The 24,224-nt window shown below is 32.2% G+C and overlaps 1 protein-coding gene across 2 annotated transcripts in view; it reads right to left on the bottom strand.

The window, feature by feature from the left end:
* Positions 1-497: 497 nt before the first annotated feature.
* LOC143245608 (neuroligin-4, X-linked-like) overlaps positions 498-24,224 on the bottom strand; it is a 94,015-nt gene continuing 70,288 nt past the window's right edge. The window contains exons 4-8 of one of the 2 annotated variants that reach the window (XM_076491973.1): positions 12,822-13,611; positions 11,382-11,491; positions 7,909-8,411; positions 4,778-5,035; positions 498-2,438 (exon numbers count right to left, since the gene is read on the bottom strand). In XM_076491973.1, coding sequence (XP_076348088.1) covers positions 4,778-5,035; positions 7,909-8,411; positions 11,382-11,491; positions 12,822-13,611 — 1,661 coding nt within the window. In that variant the 3' untranslated portion in view covers positions 498-2,438. The remainder of the gene's footprint in view (positions 2,439-4,777; positions 5,036-7,908; positions 8,412-11,381; positions 11,492-12,821; positions 13,612-24,224) is intronic. The other variant, XM_076491966.1, reaches the window with a different exon arrangement.

The raw sequence follows: 24,224 nt of genomic DNA, 5'->3' as shown, positions 1-24,224 counted from the left end.
ACTGTAGTTGTTGAAATGAGAAAAAACTTTTCAACTCGTTATAAATGATTTGGATTATTTAGTAGTTTAAAAGAGTGGTATTACATTTAAATTAATTTATTAATAAGCCTAAATATAAATTAAATTAATTTCGTTTAAAAAATAACTATATTAACATGCATGAACTGAAAAACAGTTTATTTTATTAATATTCTATCAGTTTTAAGAGCATAAAATTTATTTTTCTTTTGCAGCTAGAATACAAGGGTTGAAGTATTTTTTAATGAATTACTTTGATTAAACAAGTGCATGTGTGCGTAAAGTTAATTCTTTTCAGACAGGATAAAAATGCAAGAGTGATGGAATTTCGTCTATATACAAGAAAATTTTGAGAAAATTATTACAAACTATGTGCCAGATGTAATCAACTTTCTTTTATATAATTAATTACAAACTTATCTGTATTATTTAAAAAATGGTTTAAACAAAAAAGTTTTATAATGTATATATATATATATATATATCACTAACAATAAAAATAGTTTGCTGGGATACAAAAAACAAATCTACATAGTGGTGTCATTTCATTAACTACGTCGTCTACACAGTGATGTCATTTCATTAACTACGTCGTCTACACAGTGGTGTCATTTCATTAACTACGTCGAAACTTTCATATGAGCTCTTTAATCATGTCTACAGTGGCACAGCAGTAATTGTGTATGCTTCTATCACTAAAAACCGGGTTTCGATACCCGTGGTGGGTACAACAAAGATAGAACGTTGTATACGTTAGGGTTTAACTGTAAACACAAATCATCTTTTGCTATCAAAACATTTTTCAACCACAAAGGACATGTTGTGACTTGTGCCTGGTTTCTTGATTAGCCAGTCTATTTCTTTTTAACTAATCACAAAGCTATAACTAGTCGTCAGTATGAGCTTTTCGTATATGTTTCAAACTAACATTTGACCTTCTTTTTGCAAAGTTTGTTTGTGAGAAGGGCAACAAATAATATATCTTTTGGTCCATGAATATCATTTAAGAAATTATAACAAAAATTAAAAACATTAATGGTTGAGCAGGGAACAATCGTTTGGAAGACCTATAGACCAACTAAACCATTATTGTTGTAGTTCTTACGAGAGATTTACATTGTGAGAAGCATATATGACTCACTTCTTTATAGAACAGTGATGTCATACCTCTATAACAGCTCAATTATTTTAAAATACTATAAACGTCTGTAATAAAATTATTCCTGTTGCTTATATGTTGTAATGAAATTACATTTCATTCTTTTCTTACTGTTAATTTCATTGTTAGTACTGGTTTAAATACTAATATAAATATACATTTATATCATCATGACTATTCTCTATCATTTGCACAGTTTGTGTATTCAGAACAAACTTCAGTATCTAAAGATGACCGAGTATTTTGAGATGTTATTAGAACTATGACCAAAAATTACAATAACAGCGAGTGTATATAAATGATAAATAAATACATTCTAATAATTATAATTTTCTGTTTCGTAACATTCTATACAACCAGTGATATCAAAATATTAAATTAGTGTTTTAATTTACTGGGTTAACTATTTGTTCTGATATGTGTTTTCTTATAGCAGGGACACACCTGGCTATGTACTGTGCCCACCGAGGGGAATCGAACACTAACTTTAGCGTTGTAAATCCGTAAAATTATCGCCGTCCTATCGAAGGATCTGATCTGATATATGTGGATTGATGGTTCTGGGCCAGCGAAAATAATAACATAAAAAATATACAAGCGACTCACTGAATAACCAAATATGAATAATGGCGAGCATTTTAAAAGTGAGGCGTAAAAAATACAATAAAGTCTCTGTTTTATTAAAACACGATCATTAAACGGACGTTTTACAACACAAGCACTCAAACACGATACCAATAAAGAGATATAGAGTCTGTGTTGATTGTGTTTAAAATTATAATAAGCTGTTATTCTCAGTTTCAGTGAGCTACTCGATAAGAATATAGTTTTCTTTTTAAATCTATTTGTTTTCTTTGAAATTGTGGGTGCTGGGCTTACGAAAAAGAAAATGACATGTATTTTATAACATACAGTACTCTTTCTTAACATAAATTAATATTATACATAAACCAGCAAATGAAGAAAAAAATCAAAATATCACAGTTTAATAAAAAATTAATAAATAAAACTGTTCTGTATAACGTTTCGCCATTAATTCTTATAATAATGAAGGCATCTTTTCTTTGTTAAGAATTAAAAACAAATACATCACAAACTAGTTCACATTTCAGCAAACTGAAGAATTTATGTTGCTCAAAGCAACAACGTAAATGAAAAGAGCACTAGCTGTCTAGATGCACTTTCAATGCTTTTCATAGTAGGCTTTTCTTTTTCTTGTGACTGTTAAACGGTTGTCTCTCCAGGACGTTCCTGAAAATGACTGGAAAGTATGCAATCGAATTAAAACCCTATATTTATCATATTTAAGTTGTAAAAAACTGTAATTGTTATTAAAGTGTTTATCAATTATTTTAAAGTTAGTAGTGCTAGGCGTTTTCTTCCTTCTATATATCTCTACTCGTATCCTCTTCGCCTTATTATATTATTAAATACTTTCACAGTGCTTTCAGTTAATTTTGTTTGGCTAGAAGTTATTTCCTCTGGTAATGTCAAAACAAAAATCCAAGAAATACAAAGAGCTTAAAGTTAAGAATAAAAATCTGTAACGCCTATAACTTTACTATATTTTCAAAAATAGTAATTAATGCTCTTGTATGCAGGGATATATTTAAAAAACGCAAAACAAAATATTATAAGATCTTTTAGGTCAAATTTTCCGGCTGAAAGAAATTTGGGGATGAAAGTTTTAAGAAGAAAATATTTAAAAATAGATTTGAAGTTTCAGAGCAAACCAAAACCATTTTTGTTTATTTTTTCTAACTGGTATATGGTGTTTGTCGTTTTCTACAATATTATGTTTTTTTTTAAGTGAATGGTTTATCAGTACAAATGTATGCTTACGTTTCGCTATCATTAGGTAAAATATGAAATGATGCTAATGAAGTGTAAAATATTGGTGGGTTGTTAGGTCTTATAAACAAAGTTTTATTACCCACCCATTTCCTACGTTACTCACAACACCATTCAAACAGCATATTCAGTGACGGAAAATTCTTCCAATCAATCATCTTGTTTCTTTTCATTTTTTATTGCTGGCTTGGGTTGTTAAAATACACACAAGCATGTGCACACATGCACATATATGTGAATGTTTTCTCTCTCCCTCTCTCTCATCATGTCTATTCACAATTGAGCCTACCAGTTCCTTTTAAACATGAGAGAAGTGAAGAGAAAATAATCTTCTGAACTCCCTTGTTATATTTGTCTCGAACTTTTGTTTGAGATCAAATAATTTCAAAGCGAAATCCCTACCGCATTATTTCTTTATTTCAGTATATTAAGTTTTGTTCGTTGAAATTTTAGTGTGATTTGTTATAATAGAACGATGCCATAAAAAGTTTGGTCAACAACAACAAGTCTCGTTTGTTGTTTTTAAGTGTAAAATCACATCACTGTCTCTATTTGCTTTGTTCACTACGTGGAATCAAACCCTGAATTTCAGAGTTATAAGTTCTCAAGCTTACCGCTGAGTCACTGGCTCACGTACAGAACATCGACAAACAAAGAAGTGGTCTCTGTTGAAAATGATGATTTGCTATATTTTTTATTAGCTAACAGAAAAATATATAAAACTATACGTTCTTATAATGCACTTAACGAGTGCCGTTCAAGTATGATCTCAAATCCTAATTTTAACATTGGCTTTTATAAATATCTGAATTTTTCACAATTTTAGTTACACTTTATCATAAAAATGTTGTGCTCATGATGTGGTTGGTTTCTTAAATCATTTCATTTCAATTAGCCTAAATAACAGTGAAACAAGTTTCTCTGCAATAGTAGAGTCGTTAAAAGATATCTTAAAAATAAGATAATTGATGTTATGAAATGACCAGGTGAGTCAATCCGATTAAAAACTGAGTTAATTTGATTAACGAAAGATCGCAAGCCAAACACAGAAGATGAACTTTTTGAAGTATTCAAAGAAGGATGGCAGTCAATCAGTCAGGAATATCTGCACAAACTCGTTGAAAACATGTCACAGTCACGTCGATGTAAAGCAGTATTGGAATCCAAGGGAATGCCGACTAAATATTAACTTGTGAATCTGGTTTGTGGTATTTCGAGCGTCATTTTTACATTCAATTATCGCAGAGAAACTAGTTTGATTATTTTGTAGGCTAATAGGAATAAGAAGAATCCAGGAAACTATAGGAGGTGCACAACACTTTTTATGAGAAAATGTAACTAAAATCATGAAAACTTCAGATATCTACGAAAGCCAATGTTAAAATTAGGATTTGAGAACATATTTGAACAGATCTGCGTTATTAAAACATATAAGTTTTATATGTTTTTCTATCATCTAATAAAAACATAACAAATTAACAACATTTGTAATGGGAGAACATTTATTTGTTCACCCCTATAGCAAGTACAATTTTGGCAAAATATTTCTTGATCACCAGCGTTATTTCAAAACAATGTAATATATAGACAGGTTAATCACCATGTGCATGCTAAAAAAAATGTTTTAAACCATTAACAAATTTGATCACAAAACGAAAGAAAAGTACGTTATACTATTTTGCATTAATCTGTAACAGATAATGCAATTTTTACTCCAAAACATGCTTACAGTCCTGAAAAGACACCTACTCACACCCTCATCTCCTGGCAAATCGTAGGTCCTTGCAAACTGCGTGCCAGGAGCGGTTGGCCCTCTAGTGGTGATACTTTTTGCACTCCAAGAGAATTGGGAACGGTGTTGTCAGCCATAGAAGTGTGAGGAAGAGGGAAACAAAGTTCTTGAGGATGAGTGGACGGTATGGAGGAAGAGTTGGCTCTCGCATGCAATAATTCCATGTTCATTTGATTTAATTTTGGAAGGGGATCATCGTCTGCACATCCTGGTGACTGTGAAAAAAATATCTTGCTATATACGTACATATCAATAGAGTTATTTAACCGTTACGGAATTTTGATTTAGTGAGAAGAGGAAACACTCCGGCATCAACCTTATTCGAAAGTCACTATTGAGTAAGCATGACAGTTGTAACACACTTAAATGTTAAATATTTCCCGAAACGTTGTTGGTGCATAAGTAACTTAAACTCATAATCTGTCCAAACTTCAAAAGATGTTATTGGAATTATGTCCGAAAACTCAGTTAATACCAATGGTATTCAATTAATGATTCATTTTAACATAATCATTATATGTTTTAGAATTTGACTACTGCAAAGAAAATAGCTATTCATTTGTACTTTGAATATATAATTCAGGTAACTTGTAAGTAAAATTCAATTACATTTTTCTTCTATTTTGGTAAATAATTTAAAAAGGTTACATGTCAAATCTGCTGAAACAATTGTGTAGGCAGAAGTATAGACCAGTCTTTACGTAAACTTAATTTTATGAGTTGGTAATTGAAATGATGCAAATATAAACATACCGGTTAGTTTAAGAGTCACTAATTTCAGAATAAATAGCCACGTTTTTCAAAATAGGAAAAGAGCAGTTTTTTTGTATTTGTGCAAATAAAAATATTATCCAGTGATGGTTACAGCCAAAGATAAATAGGAAGAAGCTGAAATATTACATAATAAATTCATATTCTATTCTAAGGAAGTACAATTAGTCTAAGAAAGACGATATTCTAGAAGCTAGTGTGATGAGAAGAACATAACCCAGATGAAGTTATTTTTCCAAAGTCAGAAGAAAAAACAATGTGACATTTCAGATTCATTGCAGAAGTTTGCTAAATATTATGGTTTCAAGATGTCAACACATACAGAAATAAAATGAAACAGAAGGTAATTACTGTTCGGGCTGCTAGTGAGTAGCTCTTTATCAGTTGAAGTAAACAAAAAATAAATAAAAGCTTCAAAAAGCCAGTATATTATTTTCTTCTCTAAAGTAATTTGATCAAGTAAGTCCAGATTATATTTATTTGGCTAAGAGGAAAAGCCATCATAAGAATATAAAAAGAAGTGTCTGCAGCCCATCATGAAACCTGCAAAAGGGAATATAAAAATTTCGTTGTGTTTAGCAGTTTTAGGTGTTAATGAACATGTTCTAATGAAGGCAGAGCTAAGAGAAATTTAGTATTATGAAAAGAAATGTGAAGAGATCAGCTAGATATTTAAGTGCTGAGTAATTTCTGTGCCAACAAGTTATGAATTCCAAACACATATCTAAACCTTGTGAAAGACTGGTTGAAAAAAAGAAAGTAAACAAGATAAAAGACTGATCTCCACACCCACTAGATCTCAATTCTGTTGAACATTTGTAAAATGCACTAAGCTCCAGAATGTAGGGAATAACTGTTAAATCTAAGGAAGAAGTATGGAAAAACATGCAGGAAACACAGAACTACATTGAATCAGGTGCTTGCGAGAAGTTGGTGTGTTGTGTGAACAAATGATCTATAATTAAAGTGATTGTGAGCCTCACTAAACGCTGAAAACATAAAGAAATAACAAAATGAAGACGAAATTTACCAAAAAATATTTATTATCCTAAATAATTATTTAAGAACATCGGGCAGAAAATCATTTAGATATTATTCTAGAAGAAGAAATGTTTGACTTTTATTGACACATTTATGTGAATATAAACTAAATACAAATAAATAGCTACTTCTTTGAAATATTCAAATCAAATATAATACATGATTATAAATAATAAGAAATGTGACACTTTCTGCACAAGTGTTGTAAGCACTGTACTGATTTATAATAATAATTACTTCTATCTAGTGTTTTATACAACATTTTACTTATTATTCTCTGAGTTATTTCAAATGATTTCAGTTTGGTTCACAAGGGTTTAGTAACTACGTTGGCAAAAGAAAATTAAAAAATACATAGCCTGCACCTACTTATCTTTATTAAGCCTAGATTCGTCAATATCATCTTTATGTTGCATATTAAACTGCCATCTTTATTTACAAATGAATAACTACTGAACAACATATGACCTTTTAAAACACTTAAAATTGTCTTCAGTTTACAAATAAATGGTTGTTATAAATTGTATCATAATTGCTTAAGATATGTTATTAAAATTATTATTACGAGTCGCACGCCTTAACACGCTTGGCCATGCCAGGCCCGGTTTACGGTGTTAAGACTAGAATACAAATAATATGCAGGAATCACGTCTTGAACAAATTAGAAATTTTGTACATACTTCTAAATAACAATATGTACATTTATACTTCGAAATATTTAGTTCTTTTTTTCCTTAAAATCATGCAGTTGCAGTTCTCATACTCTCTGAATAAAGCTATAAAATTTAGAATACATCCAAAATATATTGTTCAGTTGCTCTGCTTTGAAAACTGTGACAAATATTTATGATTTTTCTATAATAAATATCCAATCTCTAATAGATTATTAAAATTCTAAGAAGAAACAGAGATACTGTTGATTAATTACATTTTCTATTAGTAAAGAAAATATTTCATTATATGGTAATTTTATTGCAAACGTGCATTTATGGGCAAATGCAACATGTTTGGTAAATACCATTCAATGACGAAGTAAAGTCTGAAAAAATCCGAATTAAAAACTTTTTTTTGTGAAATAGTCTTTAGCTATAGACACACCAACTGTTTGTACAAACAAAGTTACCGTTTCAGGCATTTCTAATTGTCTCGTATTCATTGTGTATTTTCATAGATTTGAATCAGAGTTTTTTTAATAATTATTACTAGGGTTTACCCATACATATATACGTACGTATGCGAATCTATGAGGAACATATGGACATCAGTTCTTATTTACCTCGTAAATTCTTTTATCCAGCTTAAAGTCTCTGGGTTTGTCCTTTTGATAGTAAACTCCAGCAAAAATTAAAACGTTCAAGATTAAAAGGGAGCATCCAACAGCAATAGTCACACTGAGTGTTGTAGAGTATATCTCTTCTTGATAAACAACAGTTTTAGATTCGTTTTTATTGGCCGACTCTGTGGCAATCAAGACGCTTTCTAACACAGCTTGCGAAGTTACTTCCACGCTCGACTTCATCTGTGAAATTGAACTGCTTTCACTGGTTTCCGTGGCAACACTGTCTTCTCTAGTAAAAGAGACGGTGGTGACAACTTGAGTGGAGGATGAGTGATGACTTCGTATGATTCCATCGTACGAGGAAGGGTTATTGTAATCATGGAGCCTGTGGTGCTCGCCATGAATATCTTCCGACCCGGCCCTGTTGAGAGCGGGAAGGAGATTTAACCAGAATGATAGTTGATGGGCGTGATAATGGTCCCGCACTCGAGACTTCATTCCTGTCAAGTGTAGACAAGAGTCGGTTTAAGTTTAACGTAAACTCATCAAATCGTGATATTCAAATCTATGAGTCTGCACACATATTTACGCTTTAAAAACAGTCGAACTTAAATTACTTCAGAATAAGTAATTGAAGATAAAAATGACAAGATAAAAACATGTTGATGGATGTCGCTTTTGAATCACAAGTATCAGAGTTCTATATTCCTTACTTAAAGAACAACTATTAAGTTCTATAAAATAAAATAAATAATTGGTTTAGAAAAACCAAAACAACTCCCAGTGTTTTACTGGAATGGTATGACCGTCTTGAAAACGACAACGTATTGTGGAAAGGCAACAATGAAGTTATTAAGGAATCCTTAGGATCTTCTGCGGATGAATAGCATAATTATTTGGTATATATTGAAAGATTAACCTGAAAATACCAATTGTTATTTAGTTTCATTAGAGATTGTTCTGAGTATGACTTGTTAAAGAAATCTAAACTAATATGTTAGTTCACTACTTAATACATATAGGCTTCCATATCTCGTTTGTTTTTTGAATTTTGCGCAAAGCTACACGAGGGCTATCTGCGCTAGCCCTCCCTAATCTCGCAATGTAAGACTAGTAGTAACCACCCACCTGCAAATCTTGGGCTACTCTTTTACCATTGAATAGTGGGATTTACCGTCACACTATAGCGCCCTCATGATTGAAAGGATAAGCATATTTGGTGTGACGGAGATTCGAACCCGCAACCCTCGGATTACGAGTCGAGTGCCTTAACCACCTGGTCATCCCGGGCCGCTTCCATATCTATCTTTAGAACAACAGCAAGTATGCTTTTCACTAATCATATATCGTTTGATGCTAAAACTGCCACTATCAGTGCTAATTTTAAACACTTGACATTCAAGTCTCCATTACATGAAACCAAACAGGATTACTGAGAAAGAATATGCGAGATACGGTCCAAAGATAATGCAATACTCTTCAATCTGATCTGTAAAAAACGTAGCGCCGTACGTAATAGGCGCTTAGTCTCAGAATTCAGCTGTGATGTAAACAAAAATCCATTACCTATTTTGAAAAGTGTTAGTAACACTGTGTAACAGGGGTAGTACACTTTATCTCGTTTCATTAAAACAACGAACAACTGTTTATAAAATAAGCATAGCAGAATCGTCGAATTTAAATAAGTGGCATTTGTGATGGTTCTAGTTAATTCAAGGAAAATATATCATAACGTATAAACACATGCAGTATGAAAAAATCAATGCAAATGAATAAAAATTTAGCGAATTTGATTTGAACGTCAAATGTACTCCAGTATAATATCTTATAAGATTCAAACTTCTTTATTTCTGTAACATATACAGCTAGAAACATATACAATAAATCAAAGTTACAGAAAGGATTAGTTTTTCTTGAGGTTTTTCCTAATGAACACTATACACGAATTACATTTTGTAATTTTGGGGTACATTATTCTGGTGCATTGTGAAACTTCCATAATTTGAAAACTATTTAAAGACATATAACAAAACATTTAATTAACAAGTGGCTCTTGGTCCATAATTGGATCTTTACAACGTATGTTCTCTCCTTTTACTCAAAATTAAAACAAGCGATATAGATATGAAAGAACAATACCGTTGTTAAGGATTATAGCATTATAATTAAAAGCAAACATGTTTTTTAAATGTAAACCTAATAATTAAATGCAAATTACGTTTTCAAAAAGTTGATTAAAGGACATAAACGATTTCTAAATACAATATAAAAATTTATCTCCAACAAGTTAATGAGGTTCCAATTAATATGCAAATTACTAAGCCCACAGTTATGGCTACCACATGTTAAAGTCAAGTTTAGTGACATGTAAAAGAACAACTAATAAAAATAATCCAAGGAAATTAGAAGTATATTGAAGAACTTAAATGGGATTCGTCATCATTGTTTTGGGTACACAACCTGTGAATTTGCGGTATTTTATAAATATCAGATCTAATATTAAATACAATACGGTTATGTCGATATTGTTATATGAAAACAAGGTTTCTCATACTATTCTTATATTATCAATGTTTGGTAATAATGAAAAGCCCACAGTATCGACATCCATGATCAGTAGAGCACAAATAGCTCATTGCGTGGCTTTGAGCTTAAGAACAATCAACGTTTAAAGCGTTTGGAACCAAAATCTGGATATTAAATGTCTCGAACGAATAATTTGTATAGATACTTCTTTTCTTCGACTGTACAACGTTCCTGTTCACTTGCGCAGCACTCATTAGGTTAAAATATCTTAGACATTTGCTAAAAACAGCGTTACATAACTCCCAGTGCAATCCACAATAAATATAATTTGACTTGAAATTTCACTGCCAAACTAAGATAGATCAACTATCAGCTTAACAGCTAGAAGCAGTATTTAGTTTGTTTTTCCCATTCGAATTCTCCAGTTTGAATAAATGTTTAATCTCCCAAAACCGGTTACCAGAAATGTATTGTTCTTCTGTTCGCAAGCGTAAATGAAATTCGTGGGTAAACCGTAAAACAAAGCATTTTTACTCAATTGCAGTTTCCTTAACAATTTCTATAACATGGTTTTTATCGTAACGAGGTACTCTCACTAATATTCCTTCATTTTTTTGCAATGCATCGATCTGCATTTGTTAAGTAACATTATAATAATAAAAAACAAACTGTAGTTCAGGAGTTTCTACCAGTTTTTACCTGCTTGTAATGTAATAAATAGTACGTATATCTATCTATCTATATAAATATCTAGATCCGAATTTATATCCATCTATCTATATATATGTCTGAATCCGAACTTATATCTATCTATATATATAAGTCTGAATCCGAACTTATATCTATATAGATATATATAAGTCTGAATCCGTACGTATATCTATATCTATATGTCTGGATCCGAACGCGCGTTTTCTGAGGAAATAAAAAATGTGAATAGTTACCAATAGTAATATGTTTCTGATATGAGGAGTCATATCTCTGCCATTCGAAACGATTAAGCTTTGGTGAAAGTTTGTCTACATCACTTCTATGGGTGGTCGAATTTGGATTCCTATGAAATGAAAAAAGAATCACTGTTAAGACGTTTCGTAATTAATAAAATAAAAATGTCGTTTCTATAGAGCTCTGAGTTGACAGTTTTAGTCATGCAGGTTTAGGTAAGTAAATATATAGTGAAATTAAGTTCAACTTTCAGTTATATTTTGCGTCAGTAAGAGTTTGTCGAATCGATACCTTATTCACTGTTGACGTAAATAGCATTTCAACTAAGAGCTCGTGTGTTGTAACACAACTAGTCTGATTAGCTGGTCTAATGAAATTAATTACGTTTTAGCCAAGATTGTTTTTAAACGTTAACCCTACCTATCTGAATAACTGTAGCATTACGACAGATATCTGGATTTTGGTTTAGTTTTTCATAATCTATTTATGATTAAAACGAATAAATATCTTTTGTTTTTTAAATGTATTTTTGATTATTATTCCTAGAAGTACTTTAGAAAAATTTCGTATTGCATGGTGCTGTCATCAGCTGTAATATTATCTTAGTCGGATTATCTCCATGATTTATGGAAATAAATCACTTCCATTTGCATCATTTCACATGAAATAATAATTAGTATTATTTTATCTCACATCATGAATGTTTTGCCAATCACAGCTAAGAGTACATCGCGCGGTATGAAACATTTTTAAATGTTGTCTTGAAAGTTGGGCAACAAACGCAATGTTGCCTGGTCGTCTAGATCACCGTCATGCATGCTTGAAGTTGACCAGAACTTAACAGACAGAAGTTTTATAAAGCAAAGTTATGCAAAAACGAAACAAAACTGAGTTAATTTGGTTTAATTACAAACATTTTGCTTAATCCCGTAAAATAGCATAAGATTTCAATTACTCACGTATAAATAGCTGTATGGTCGTTTTGGCAACATAATTTTTATACAGTGAAAGCATGCTGATTCGTTTAGGCCTAATTTAAAATCACGTCGAAAAACCTGCCAACATTCCAGGAAAATTACTTGCATACTTTATGCATTTATTGGTGTTATCATATGGTGATGGGCTGTCCTATTTTGAATATTAAATAACTTGTACACCTGAATGATTTATTATATATTCTTGAAAACAAATCAAAATCTTTAATAAAATGATAAACTAAAAGATTTACAAACATGTTGTGGAATGTAGAATAAATACATTGTGTAACAGCTCCAAATAACCGAGTGTTGTTTGGCTTGAAGTACGCTAGTTTAATAAATGTTTGTACACCAGTTAAGTAAATGTTTGCTCATTAACAGTATATTTAAAAAAATAAACATCTGCGATGTTACAAAATCTAAAACACAAAGCTGTTCTGCCTAAGTGCTTTAATGCTTTACCCAGTTTGAGCAAAGTTCGTCCAGTGGGTCATAACAGCTTCTGACAGTGCCACCTCTGGCCGAGTGTAGTTAGGCTGAAAGTGTGCTAGAGAGCTTACTAATGGTGCACCAAATATGTAGGGAAGCTCTTCACTGTGGATACAGCCAAGTTTAGGAGAATAGTCTCCCGCTTCGGATTGGTGGCCAAACACGTAGAAGTAAGTATTTTGACGAACTTGAGCTTGCATGTTTCCCAACTTGACAAGTGGTGCTACAATCAAAGCGTCACTCAAAGCATCCACAGTTTCTTCCAGTAAGTTAAAAGGATGTTGAGTAGGACGATTCCAGTCAGTGTACTCGTTGATGATTGTTTGATAAATTTCTTGTTGATGGTAATTATAGAGGTTTCTAACCAATGTTCGAAATATTCTGTTTCGTCTATCCAAGTCGATACCTATCACTTCTTCTCTAGCTGAAAAATGAAAGTACGATTCTGCCCGAGTAACGCCAAAAAGCAGGTCATACTGACGATTAATATTGCTATTTTCTTTCATTTGATATTCTGGATCGTTCTGTAATGATATGCCATCTATTGTTGGTCCAAATGTTGTTAGATAATCAGGAATTTCTATGTACACGTCTAATATTTTCTGAAGTGGACGATGACGAAGACATTCAATTGTTGAGGTATCAATGCTCGTAGGACAATTAAGTTTCTTCGCTACTTGACGAGCATAAAACAGCGAATCTTTTGCGATGGCCCAGGGACTAAAAACTGACCCACTCTGAAGAATGACTCGGTGAAAGAGATCTGAAAAAAAAACAATGTTATTATAAACGATACAAAGAACCGTTTAAAGCACAAATACGAATTTGACCCTTGAACAAACAAATACTTAATTCACATCTCTTAAACTTTCTGTTTTCCATGATCTCTCAGTCTGTTCTTGCTAGCGTTCTGTTTGGTCGTTTAAAAATATATATACTAGAACTTCTATTACTTCATTGTTACATAACTTAGTAGGAACTGACACTCTTACTTTATCTTTATAAAACTTAGTGGAAAATGAGACTTTTACTTCATTGTTATAAGACATAATTAGAAATACCACTCTAAGTTCATTGTTATAAGACATAGTAAGATATGTCACCCTTACTTTAGTGTTGCAGAACACAGCAAGAAATACAACTCTTGAAGAATCTGGACATTATTGGTGAAATATTATTCCCCACATAACTGCTTTAACAATTATAATAGTTGGATAGTTATGTGTTCAATCAGTGTGTAGTGTTTCGACATACTACAGGGTGTTCGGAAAGTCACTGTGCACTTACTGTATATATTTATTAACAGACATGTTTCAATATCTAAACACCGCTATCAGTTGCTGGCTTGAAATAGACTGAATGAATATAATAAAATATGATTACAAAACTGCAGAGTGACCTTCCGAACACCCTGTATATCCAATAGAACTGTTTCCTATAATGGCAGATTGTTGTAGTTTTACGGTTATGCTTATCCACATTTATATCCATCAGTGATATTAAAATAACCAAAGGTAAATACTGGATTGCGATCCTTTACATCAGAGAAAACTAAACATTATCAGAAGTTTGACTGTTTTAGATATTTAAGTAATCTATTTATTTTTGTTAGACTAAAATTATTTTTCTACATCTCCTTGTTTAGTTTATTATCGTAAGTAAAGTGAGTCTTTACGAAATGTTACTATTGCAGTAGCACACGCATCGTGTTTTCTTTATTCATACAATTTCGTTTTAATCATTAAACGTATTTGGAATCTCAAACTGGAAAAAAATATTACATATCGTGTCTTATAAATCCATAACATAAGAGTTCGAAACAAAGGACTGATTCAAATAAATTTAATACTATGGTAACGTAGTCGAATTCACTAGTCGTTTCAATTAATTATACGTGAGTATCTATGTAATTTTCTTTTTAATCTTTTAAATAATCATTATGTTTAAAGTTGTCTCTAACCAAAAACATATTTTTAACTTATGACATTTAAACGTATCATCACTGTATTTATAAAAAAATGCTACATAAGCCTTCACATGTTGAATATTATTCAAGTTGAATCTATTTCTTCATATTAGAAGAGTTGTGATTTAGTGAGTTGTAATTGATTAGGTTGTCTTTGCAGGAAGACTTTTGAGTGGACCTAAATTGATAACAAAACATCTCATAAGAATGAAAAATAACATAAATTTAAATAACTAGCTTTGACTGGGTAATTAATGGAGTTTCGTCAGTCGACATACGATGTTACTCATCACTGAGAAGTGTGAAAGTTAATATGGGAGGAACTGATAATCATTCAACGTAAACCGCAAAGATTCAGTCAGGTTCTTAATTGAGATTGACTAATTGATAAACAATTTCATTCAACTAAGGTGGAACCTCCGATGAGAAAATAATTAATCTAGTATTAATTCAACTTTAAGCTCTAATATTCAGCCGGGTCCTTAATGGAAACTGACGAATTGACAAACAGTTTTATTCACCTAAGGAAGAATATCTCACAGGTTAATAACTAACATAGAGTGAAGTTAAGCAACGCTTCAAGATCTCTGACCTTTAACAAAACAAAAACACATTAATAACTATTTTAGAGTTACTCCCAATCAAAGAGTCTAATAATTTGCTATTTATATCAAATTTGAAATATTCTTAAATAAAGTGGAATAATATTTATTTATTATTATGTTATCAAAGGGCAAAACAAGCGTCATGTCATTCATAAATAGCCCTATAAAGTTAAGATTTTTCTGGAATACTACAGTTTTAATTGTCAAGTACAAATCATGTTAATGAAATATTACAGACAAGTAGATGCTCTCTCATATCAACAAACTCGAGAAGACAACCGATAACACGAGAGACGATAGGTTATACAACATATTAATCGAAAACAAGGCTCTTGAGAAAGCGTTAAAAATGACAAATAGAAATGAAGGAACGTTTTAAGTTCATATTCAACGTTATTTATGTTATAGCCTTACGCTCAAAACTTACGACTTTAGAGGAAGTTTCATGAAATCTATATAAAACAGGAAAACAACAGAAAATAGCACTTAAAATGACTTGATCTTTTAAGCCCAACGTGAAGGTGTGTGAATTCACTGTAAAATCATAAAACTAACAGTGTAATACGTAGAGCTTATATAACGCATATAACTTATATGCACGAAGTTATAAACCAAAATAAAGTTCCTGCTCAATGAGATTGACCAAGAATAGATCTACAATAACGACAAGATAACATGTAGCTAGACATGAAAGCGGAAATGTGAAGAGGTTAGAATAGGAAGTTATCATAGTTCATAGTAATAACACTAAATATAAATGTTTCACACACATAACGATTCGCTAGTTTACAACCGAATATGGATGAATTTTTGTGAATGTATATTTAAATCGTTTTTGTTTTTATAGGAGAAAAGCAATAATCTAAATAAATAACTCGTGCATTCGTTGTGATTAAAATGCTGATACGTCTTCAAGTATTCTAATTTATTTTTACCAAATATGCGCAAAATAATTAATTTTAGAATACAATTTGAAGACACATAAATAATATATGACGTCTCTTAGTATTAACGAAAGTTTAGTAGTTAAAATCATGACATTATCCCTCGTTTTCAACTAAATGCTTAAAACAAGCTATTTTGTGATTCGTTTTAGTTACTTTACTGGTTACGAAAGAATTATGGTATCTAGTTTTTCAATGTGAGTAAAAAGCACATCGATAGTTCCAATACTTTCAAGTGGCTGAACTTATTATATCTCCCACTTAAACCTTTTGCTTAACTAAACATTAAATTAAGTAACTTCGTAGTTTAAGTGAGGAGTGACATTATTAGTTTGCTTGCGATAAAGATTTTAACGTAACATAAAACTTCATAAGAAAATATTGCAATGTTGAATAACTGACAAAAGAACAAGAAATCTAGATCAATTAGATAGACTAAACACTAACTTTCTAGATCAAATTATCAATTGGACTAAACACTAACTTTCTAGATCAAATTATCAATTGGATAGACTAAACACTAACTTTCTAGATCAAATTATCAATGGGATAGACTAAACACTAACTTTCTAGATCAAATTATCAATTAGATAGACTAAACACTAACTTTTTGTTGCTCGAAAAGACATAAAACTCCAAAAAGAAAACTTATGAGATTTATGAAACATCCAAAGACAGACTTTATAAGGTGTGATATAGATAGCCAACGTGATATATGAGTGTTTCCTTAGAGAGTTTACTGTACCGTAAATAGTTTTGTGTCGACTTCAGAACGTATTTCTAACAGTCAGCTATTAGGCGACAATCACTCCGCAGGTAAATCAAGCGCAATAATAAAACTATGGAAGTGAGAAACAACCACGATAATAATAACGTTCGACCAGAGTAACCCTCACACTTACACTGAAGATAAAAATTAACCTGGCCATCAGTATAGCTGATTAAATATATTTTTCTTACGCTTCTATTAGTAAAGATTAGAATGCATGTTCCAACATTTAGGTTCCTTTGATGTTAACAATATATTTCGCTATATTCTCCATAATATCTCATTAGGTATGGCCATCTTAGAAGATTTTGCTTAGTCCTAAATCCTAAGGTAACAATGCAAAAAAATCTTTATAATAAAAGAATAAAACTACACAATAAATGAAAATAGAAACTAATAATATTCGAAATACCAACTACCATTGTTTGTTTGAACTTAAGAAGAAACGAACACAATGGATTATTTTTACTTTGCTCACTAAGAGTATCGAAACCAGGTTTCTAGCAGTGTGAGTCAGCAGACATGCCGTTGTGCCACTGAGGACACTAACTAGCATAACCAGTATTATTGACTAGTGAAAGTAGCCAGCTTCGCTCGGGTTATTAGGTTGATATATTCTAAATGACTATGCCACTGTGTGCGTTTTCTCAATCTAATTAGCATAGGAGAACAATCAAAAATATTTTAAACATTTTAATTTCCCAGAAGCATAAAAGAAATTTCTTTTCTATGTGGTTTTCGCCAACTTGGATAGCATAGGTAGTAATACCCAGGGCTCATTAGCATAGGTAGTAATACCCAGGGCTCATTAGCATAGGTAGATATACCCAGGGCTCATCTTCAAGGTCCACTTAACATGGGCGCAATATTTTAGGTTTCTAGGTTATTTGATCTTGGTGATATGGGGTCGCACACGTACACACACACACACGACCTTTTATTATTATAGAGAAAATCGACACCGTAGTGTACCCTACTTATGGAATGCAACAACATGAAACTTCGTGGTAAATGATTTTTTCTTTCTTTTTGCAAATTGTAATGTTTCTCTCTATAGCTTGCTGTTTAACCAAAGAACCACCTTGCAAAAGCGCTCGGGTTATAGGTTTTTTTTTCATTTTTTTTTCAAGACTTCTTACATCTACGTGTTTCTCTAACATCATTAATCTACAACCAAGGTACCAAAGTATCGACATGAAAGTTTCTAATAGGGAGTGCCACTATGTAAAACTTCTAAATCCATAACCTTGGACAAGAATATTGTTGAATTTTTCTCAGAAGAAAATAAATTTTGTCTTTGTTTCTTGTTAAGCGCAAAGCTACACAATGAGCTGTCTGTACTGTGCCCATCAAATGTATTGAAACCCAATTTTTACGTTAATCTTGTGTTTAATTTGCTCAATGAGACACCTTGATTATAAAAAAATGCGAATGAATCATTAGAATGGTCTTCTTCAATAGTTTATAAAGTATATGTAAACCTCAACCGTAAAATTTTAATCCATATTTGTGACTTTAACAGATGGTTGTTCCAACAAAAATATAAAAGTACAACAGTAAAAATATAAGAATAATGTTTTTATTATAATTATATAATATTCAAAAAACTTAACAGAAATTGAGTAGGGAAAAAATTGTAACGATGTTTGTTTGTTTTTTGAATTTCGCGCAAAGCTACACGAGGGCTATCTGCGCTAGCCGTCCCTAATTTAGCAATGCAAGACTAGATGGAAAGTAGCTAGTCTTCACCACTAACCGCCAACTTTTGGGCTACTCTTTTACCAACGAATAGTGGGATTGACGGTCACATTATAATGACTCCACGGCTGAAAGGGCGAGCATGTCTGGAGTGACTGGGATTCGAACCTGCGACCCTCAAATTACAAGTCAAATGCCTTAACCACCTGGCCATTTCGGGCTCCGTATTGATGTCTGTCAAATATTTAAATTCATTGCCTGAAACAATTTTTTTTACACTTTAAATTATGATTTAAATATTCTACTGACTTAACAATAACTGACAGGCTAGCTGTTGAAATAAAATACACGTTTAGTAAAAAATATAAGGATTAACTTTGGATTTTGGCAAAAGGTGGACTGAAGTATTTAGTACACAGTGTAAGCACTACCACTTCCCAATATAGAAAACCGAAAATAATAGAATATATAAGAAAATCAATAAAATAAGGTAACTTCATTTTAAAGAAAAGTTAGTATCAATTCTTAGTATATAATCAGATGAATTAGTGAGTGTTACAGCAAGTTATATAATCTGTTCCTGTAGTCTTTATCGTTACCAGAAACATTGGTACATAACTACAGAAATATGGAAAACTAAGATAACTGAACTATACAGAAATGTGTAAAACTAAGACAAATACATTACAGAAATATTTGTAACACAATTCTGAAGCGTAAACAGTTTCACTGTAGTAGACAAGCACTTTCGCTAATCCGTATAATCTAGAGAGTTTTACTTGATAAGCAGTTTCAATAAAAGATGAGACCGAGGCTGGTTGACCATATGAACAGGTTCACACAGTGACGATAGTTTTCAACTGGTAACCGTGGTATCGTGACCACTAACAAATCCAAACTCGTGTTATTTCCTGTTGTAGTTTCGTCGCGATCGAAGTCTCTGCCTTGTGAAGCAGTAAAAATTGATATTTTTATAAATCTCACTAAATATTAGGTGCTAAAAGTATCTTATATTGTATTAAATACTTTGTTAAGAGAACGTAAGTTATATAGTGTTATTTCTTTCGGCTGTGTAATGGTACATAAATGTGTTTAGTAACGAGATGGCACGCACAAGTAATTTCTAGCAAATTGACAAAACGATCAATCAGCCCTGCAATCAGGATTTTGAGAGTATTTTTATTCTCTTAACACAAAGTTAATATAATTAAAATAGTTAAATGCATCTCGATTAATTTTATTTAATGTTTAATTAAGTAATAATTAATAAAGGACAATTAAATTTCTTAGAAATTCCTCGTTGCATTACTCCGCTGCTCCCCGCTAAAATCAGTTGTTCGATTCCCCTTGGTGGGCTCAGCAGATAGGCCAATGTGGCTTTGCTATAAGAAAACACACACACGCGTTGCTCCGTCTCCATTATTTTCTTGTGATATTTCAAACTGTGTTTGTAGGCCTAACGTTGAAAAACAAAGTGTTTTTGTTTCATTTACTTAAAGGTAAAATAAATATATTGATATAAAGCGTTTTTATTCAATTTAATCATTGTAAATTTGTTCCAGAACACGTGTCACTTTACCTCTTGATTTGGTTTGGTTTGGTTTGAATTTCGTGCAAAGCTGTACGAGGGCTATCTGCGCCAGCTGTCCCTAATTTAGCAGTGTAAGACAAGAAGAAAGGCAGCTAGTTATTTTCACCGCCAATTTTTAGACTACTCTTTTACCAACGAATAGTGGGAGTGACCATAACATTATAACGCCCCAACGGCTGAAAAGGCGAGCATGTTTGGTGCGACCAGGATTCGAACTCGCGACCCTCAGATTACCAGTCGAACGCCTTATAGAAAGTCAGTCATGCCGAAATTCAATATTTAATAGGAAAGTCTCTATGTTGAAATCAAATATCTTACATTGGAGTCCACAGTTGATTGTTGTTTAAAACCTAAAATGTTAGTCAACCAGTCCCGCCTCGCCCCTTAGAATAACATGTTCAATTTTAGTTCTAAATAGATTAAAAATATAAATATACATTCTCAATTAAGACGAAGGATTTTTAGGTGTTGCTACTTTGTTGTGTCCTATGTAGAAAACACTTGCGTTTTATTGTTAGACTCAAGTAAAAATAAATTCACGAAGACGTATTTTTATTGTCGAAAAGAATATTTCACTAAATAAAAATATATTTTTACATTTATCTTATAACAGCCTTTTTTCAGAAAATAATGTTTCAAAGCAAGTAAACAAAACAACAATAACCAGATTTCAAAAGGACGCACTTTTTAGCAAGTGTATTAATCACCCATTTTAGAGATGAATAAGGCTTGAATTTTTTGTTAAGTACAAAGCTACACAATGAGATTTCCCTGATCTGCACACCACGTGTATCGAAGCCCTAATTCAGTGTTGTTAAGTACCCAGATTTACCGCTGAGTCACTGCTGGCTAGTTGAGTGAGGAAACTAAATTTAATTGTTCAGCAAAGTTTCTCAGGATTACTAGAATATCTATTACTTTTTTGTATCGTGCATATCTGAAATAAAAAAATGCACCAAGCACAGCTTACTGGTTAGCATGCAGATTATGGAGTTGCAGTTCTATTATTCGCGTCTCATTACCGCTCAAATATGTGATCAGGTATTTGAAACCGTGGATGCGTTATAAAAGCAACGGTAGGTCTGTCTGTCAAGAGTATAACAAGAGTTAACAAGATATTTTCTGACTAATTTATCACTTCAAAATCACTTCAAAAACAACTTGAGCAAATAGGTCTGGCATATCAGGCACAGAATTAAACAAATAAACGAAATTGTTTTCAATTATTTAGGGGAAATTAAAGATCTATGTAATGTGTCCTTTTTTATTCTGGACTTTTTTGAGGTTAAAAATATCAATATATTTTATCTTTGATATAAAACAATCATTTTGTTCGCTAGAAGTTTGTTTGTTTGTTTGTTTTTGGAATTTCGCACAAAGCTACTCGAGGGCTATCTGTGCTAGCCGTCCCTAATTTAGCAGTGTAAGACTAGAGAGAAGGCAGCTAGTCACCACCACCCACCGCCAACTCTTGGGCTACTCTTTTACCAACGAATAGTGGGATTGACCGTCACATTATACATCCCCACGGCTGGGAGGGCGAGCATGTTTAGCGCGACGCGGGCGCGAACCAGCGACCCTCGGATTACGAGTCGCACGCCTTACGTGCTTGGCCATGCCAGGCCCTCGCTAGAAGTAGGAAAGCCATTTATCGACAAGCCGTGATTAATTGACTGACACATTAAAAGGGGGGGAAGATGTATTATTAAATTGAGCCGTTCATTTTCTATTACACGTGAAGGATAACATAATGAAGCCTCCAACAACAACCTGTCAGCCCATCTAATGGAACATACAGGTAACACACACCCATTCATAAGAATACTTACCGTGGTTTCTAGGGAAGGAATTTCACACTTCTGCGCTTCCCTAATTGGTTGCTTCTGATTCCAGATTTATTTTCCAGGGCTTGATGTAGTTTAAACTGCTTTTTGTCCATTTTGTGTCAAAGGAGAATAAGCGTTTCACGTGAATTCATTATCGTTTGACATAAGATAGACGTAAACGTTGAAAAACCATAATACGCTCCCTTGGATTCAAAATTTTGCTGTATTCAAAAGCATTGCTCTTGAGGAAGTCAGTAACACTATGCAACCCTTTGGTTTTATGTTCGTGGCTCTAAACATCACCTCCCCTCCACTCTAATGACTCAGCTGTAAGCTGGAGAATTTATACCATAAAAATATGGCACAGCACAGATAGCTAATTTTATTGCTTTGCGATTGAAAATGAACAAAACTAACGAGTTTATTCAAATTTTGCAGTACAACGTGAATAATTTGAACATAATTTTAAATTAGTACTTTTAACTAATCCCCATGTACAACTGTTGGTAGTTTATGAAATAAGGTTTAATTAATCTGTTTGTTTCAGCAGAAAGACACTTAACGGGCCAACAGCATTTTGTTCACTGCGGTAAACAAATCCTAGGTTTTAGCTTTGTAAAGCTATAAATTTACGACTGACTCACCGGGGAACCAGAAAGTATTTTATTATGTACATATGTTTTTGTTTACCTTAGCAATATAGTTTGAAGGTTATATATAGCTGGAGATCAAACAACAGTGGAAGAAATGGACTTACTTTTATATGGTATTTAAAAATAAGAGCAGTTATATTAGATTTTTAGTCCCTACAGTGATTAACAATTTTAAAGTACTTTAATCCCTTAAATCGCATTAATTATTTCATGATCATTTAGTCCTTTTGATGAGAAACAAGTCTCCAAGAATGACGTTTTACCGTGAGAAAGTAAATGTTTTTAAGTACAAATACGTTTGCAAACATTTATCGTTGAAGTTTATATACTTCAGGTCGGTATGTGTGTATTTTCTTATGATAAAGCCACATCGGGCCATCTGAGCTCACCGAAGGGAATCGAACTCTGGAGTTTAGCGTTGTAAATCCGTAGACATACCGCTGTACTCGCGGTTGCTTCTGGCAAACTGAAAGTTTTTGTTAAATATTTTATAACAGTTTATAAGAGAAATTCACTTTGAGTTTCTATATAATTGTAAATAAAATACTTATATGACTGTTTTTAAAGCTAAACATTAGACTGTTTTATTATTTTCATTAAACAAATAAACAAAATTGTTATTTATTATTTTATGTATAATGAAAACACAAATGTTTAAAAATCATTATATGAGTATCATATTATACAGTTAACTTCTCCAAAAACTTTTAAAACGAGTATTCACAAATACTTCTGTGTGTATTAAATACTTCAGAAACTCCGTGTGATAAATCAGAAACTTAAAGTATGTACTCTGTTTACTAATTGTATATCCAGTGCAAACCATAATACTCTCCTCCTCGGTAAATATTATAAGAATCTCAATTCCATTGTAGTTAATGCGCTTTTTGTTGAAAAAAAATTGCTTATGTCACACAATACTTCTATGTATTGTAATGTTTAAACTAAATCAATGGCCCTGTAAATACAGTTTAAACATAAAGAAAGGTTTGTTGTGTTACTTGTAGCTCCATTCTCCTTATTGTATCACTGGAAACAAATACGCTCTAAAAACAAGAACAACAACAAAATTGATCACAGAAAGGTTGGATCGTCTTGCCACCTGAAAGCCTAATTGTGTATATTGTAGCTTGTAGCCACTTTTAGTTGAAGAATTGAAGCTAATAATAGTCTTATTTATTTCCAAACCGTGTAAACTTAAGCTCTAACTTCAAGAAAAACCAATACACAGTTTTAAACAGTGGCGGAGAGGCTCAATGAGATACAGCGAAATTTCCCGACGGGGCACAGCTGGACATAGTCCTAGGCCTGATCGCAGTTTTTT

Source organism: Tachypleus tridentatus, chromosome 1, assembly GCF_004210375.1.
Source record: "Tachypleus tridentatus isolate NWPU-2018 chromosome 1, ASM421037v1, whole genome shotgun sequence".
NCBI classification, from domain to species: Eukaryota; Metazoa; Arthropoda; class Merostomata; order Xiphosura; family Limulidae; genus Tachypleus; species Tachypleus tridentatus.
The sequence above is the reverse complement of the archived record's forward strand: the minus strand, read 5'-3'. Positions and strand labels throughout refer to the sequence as shown.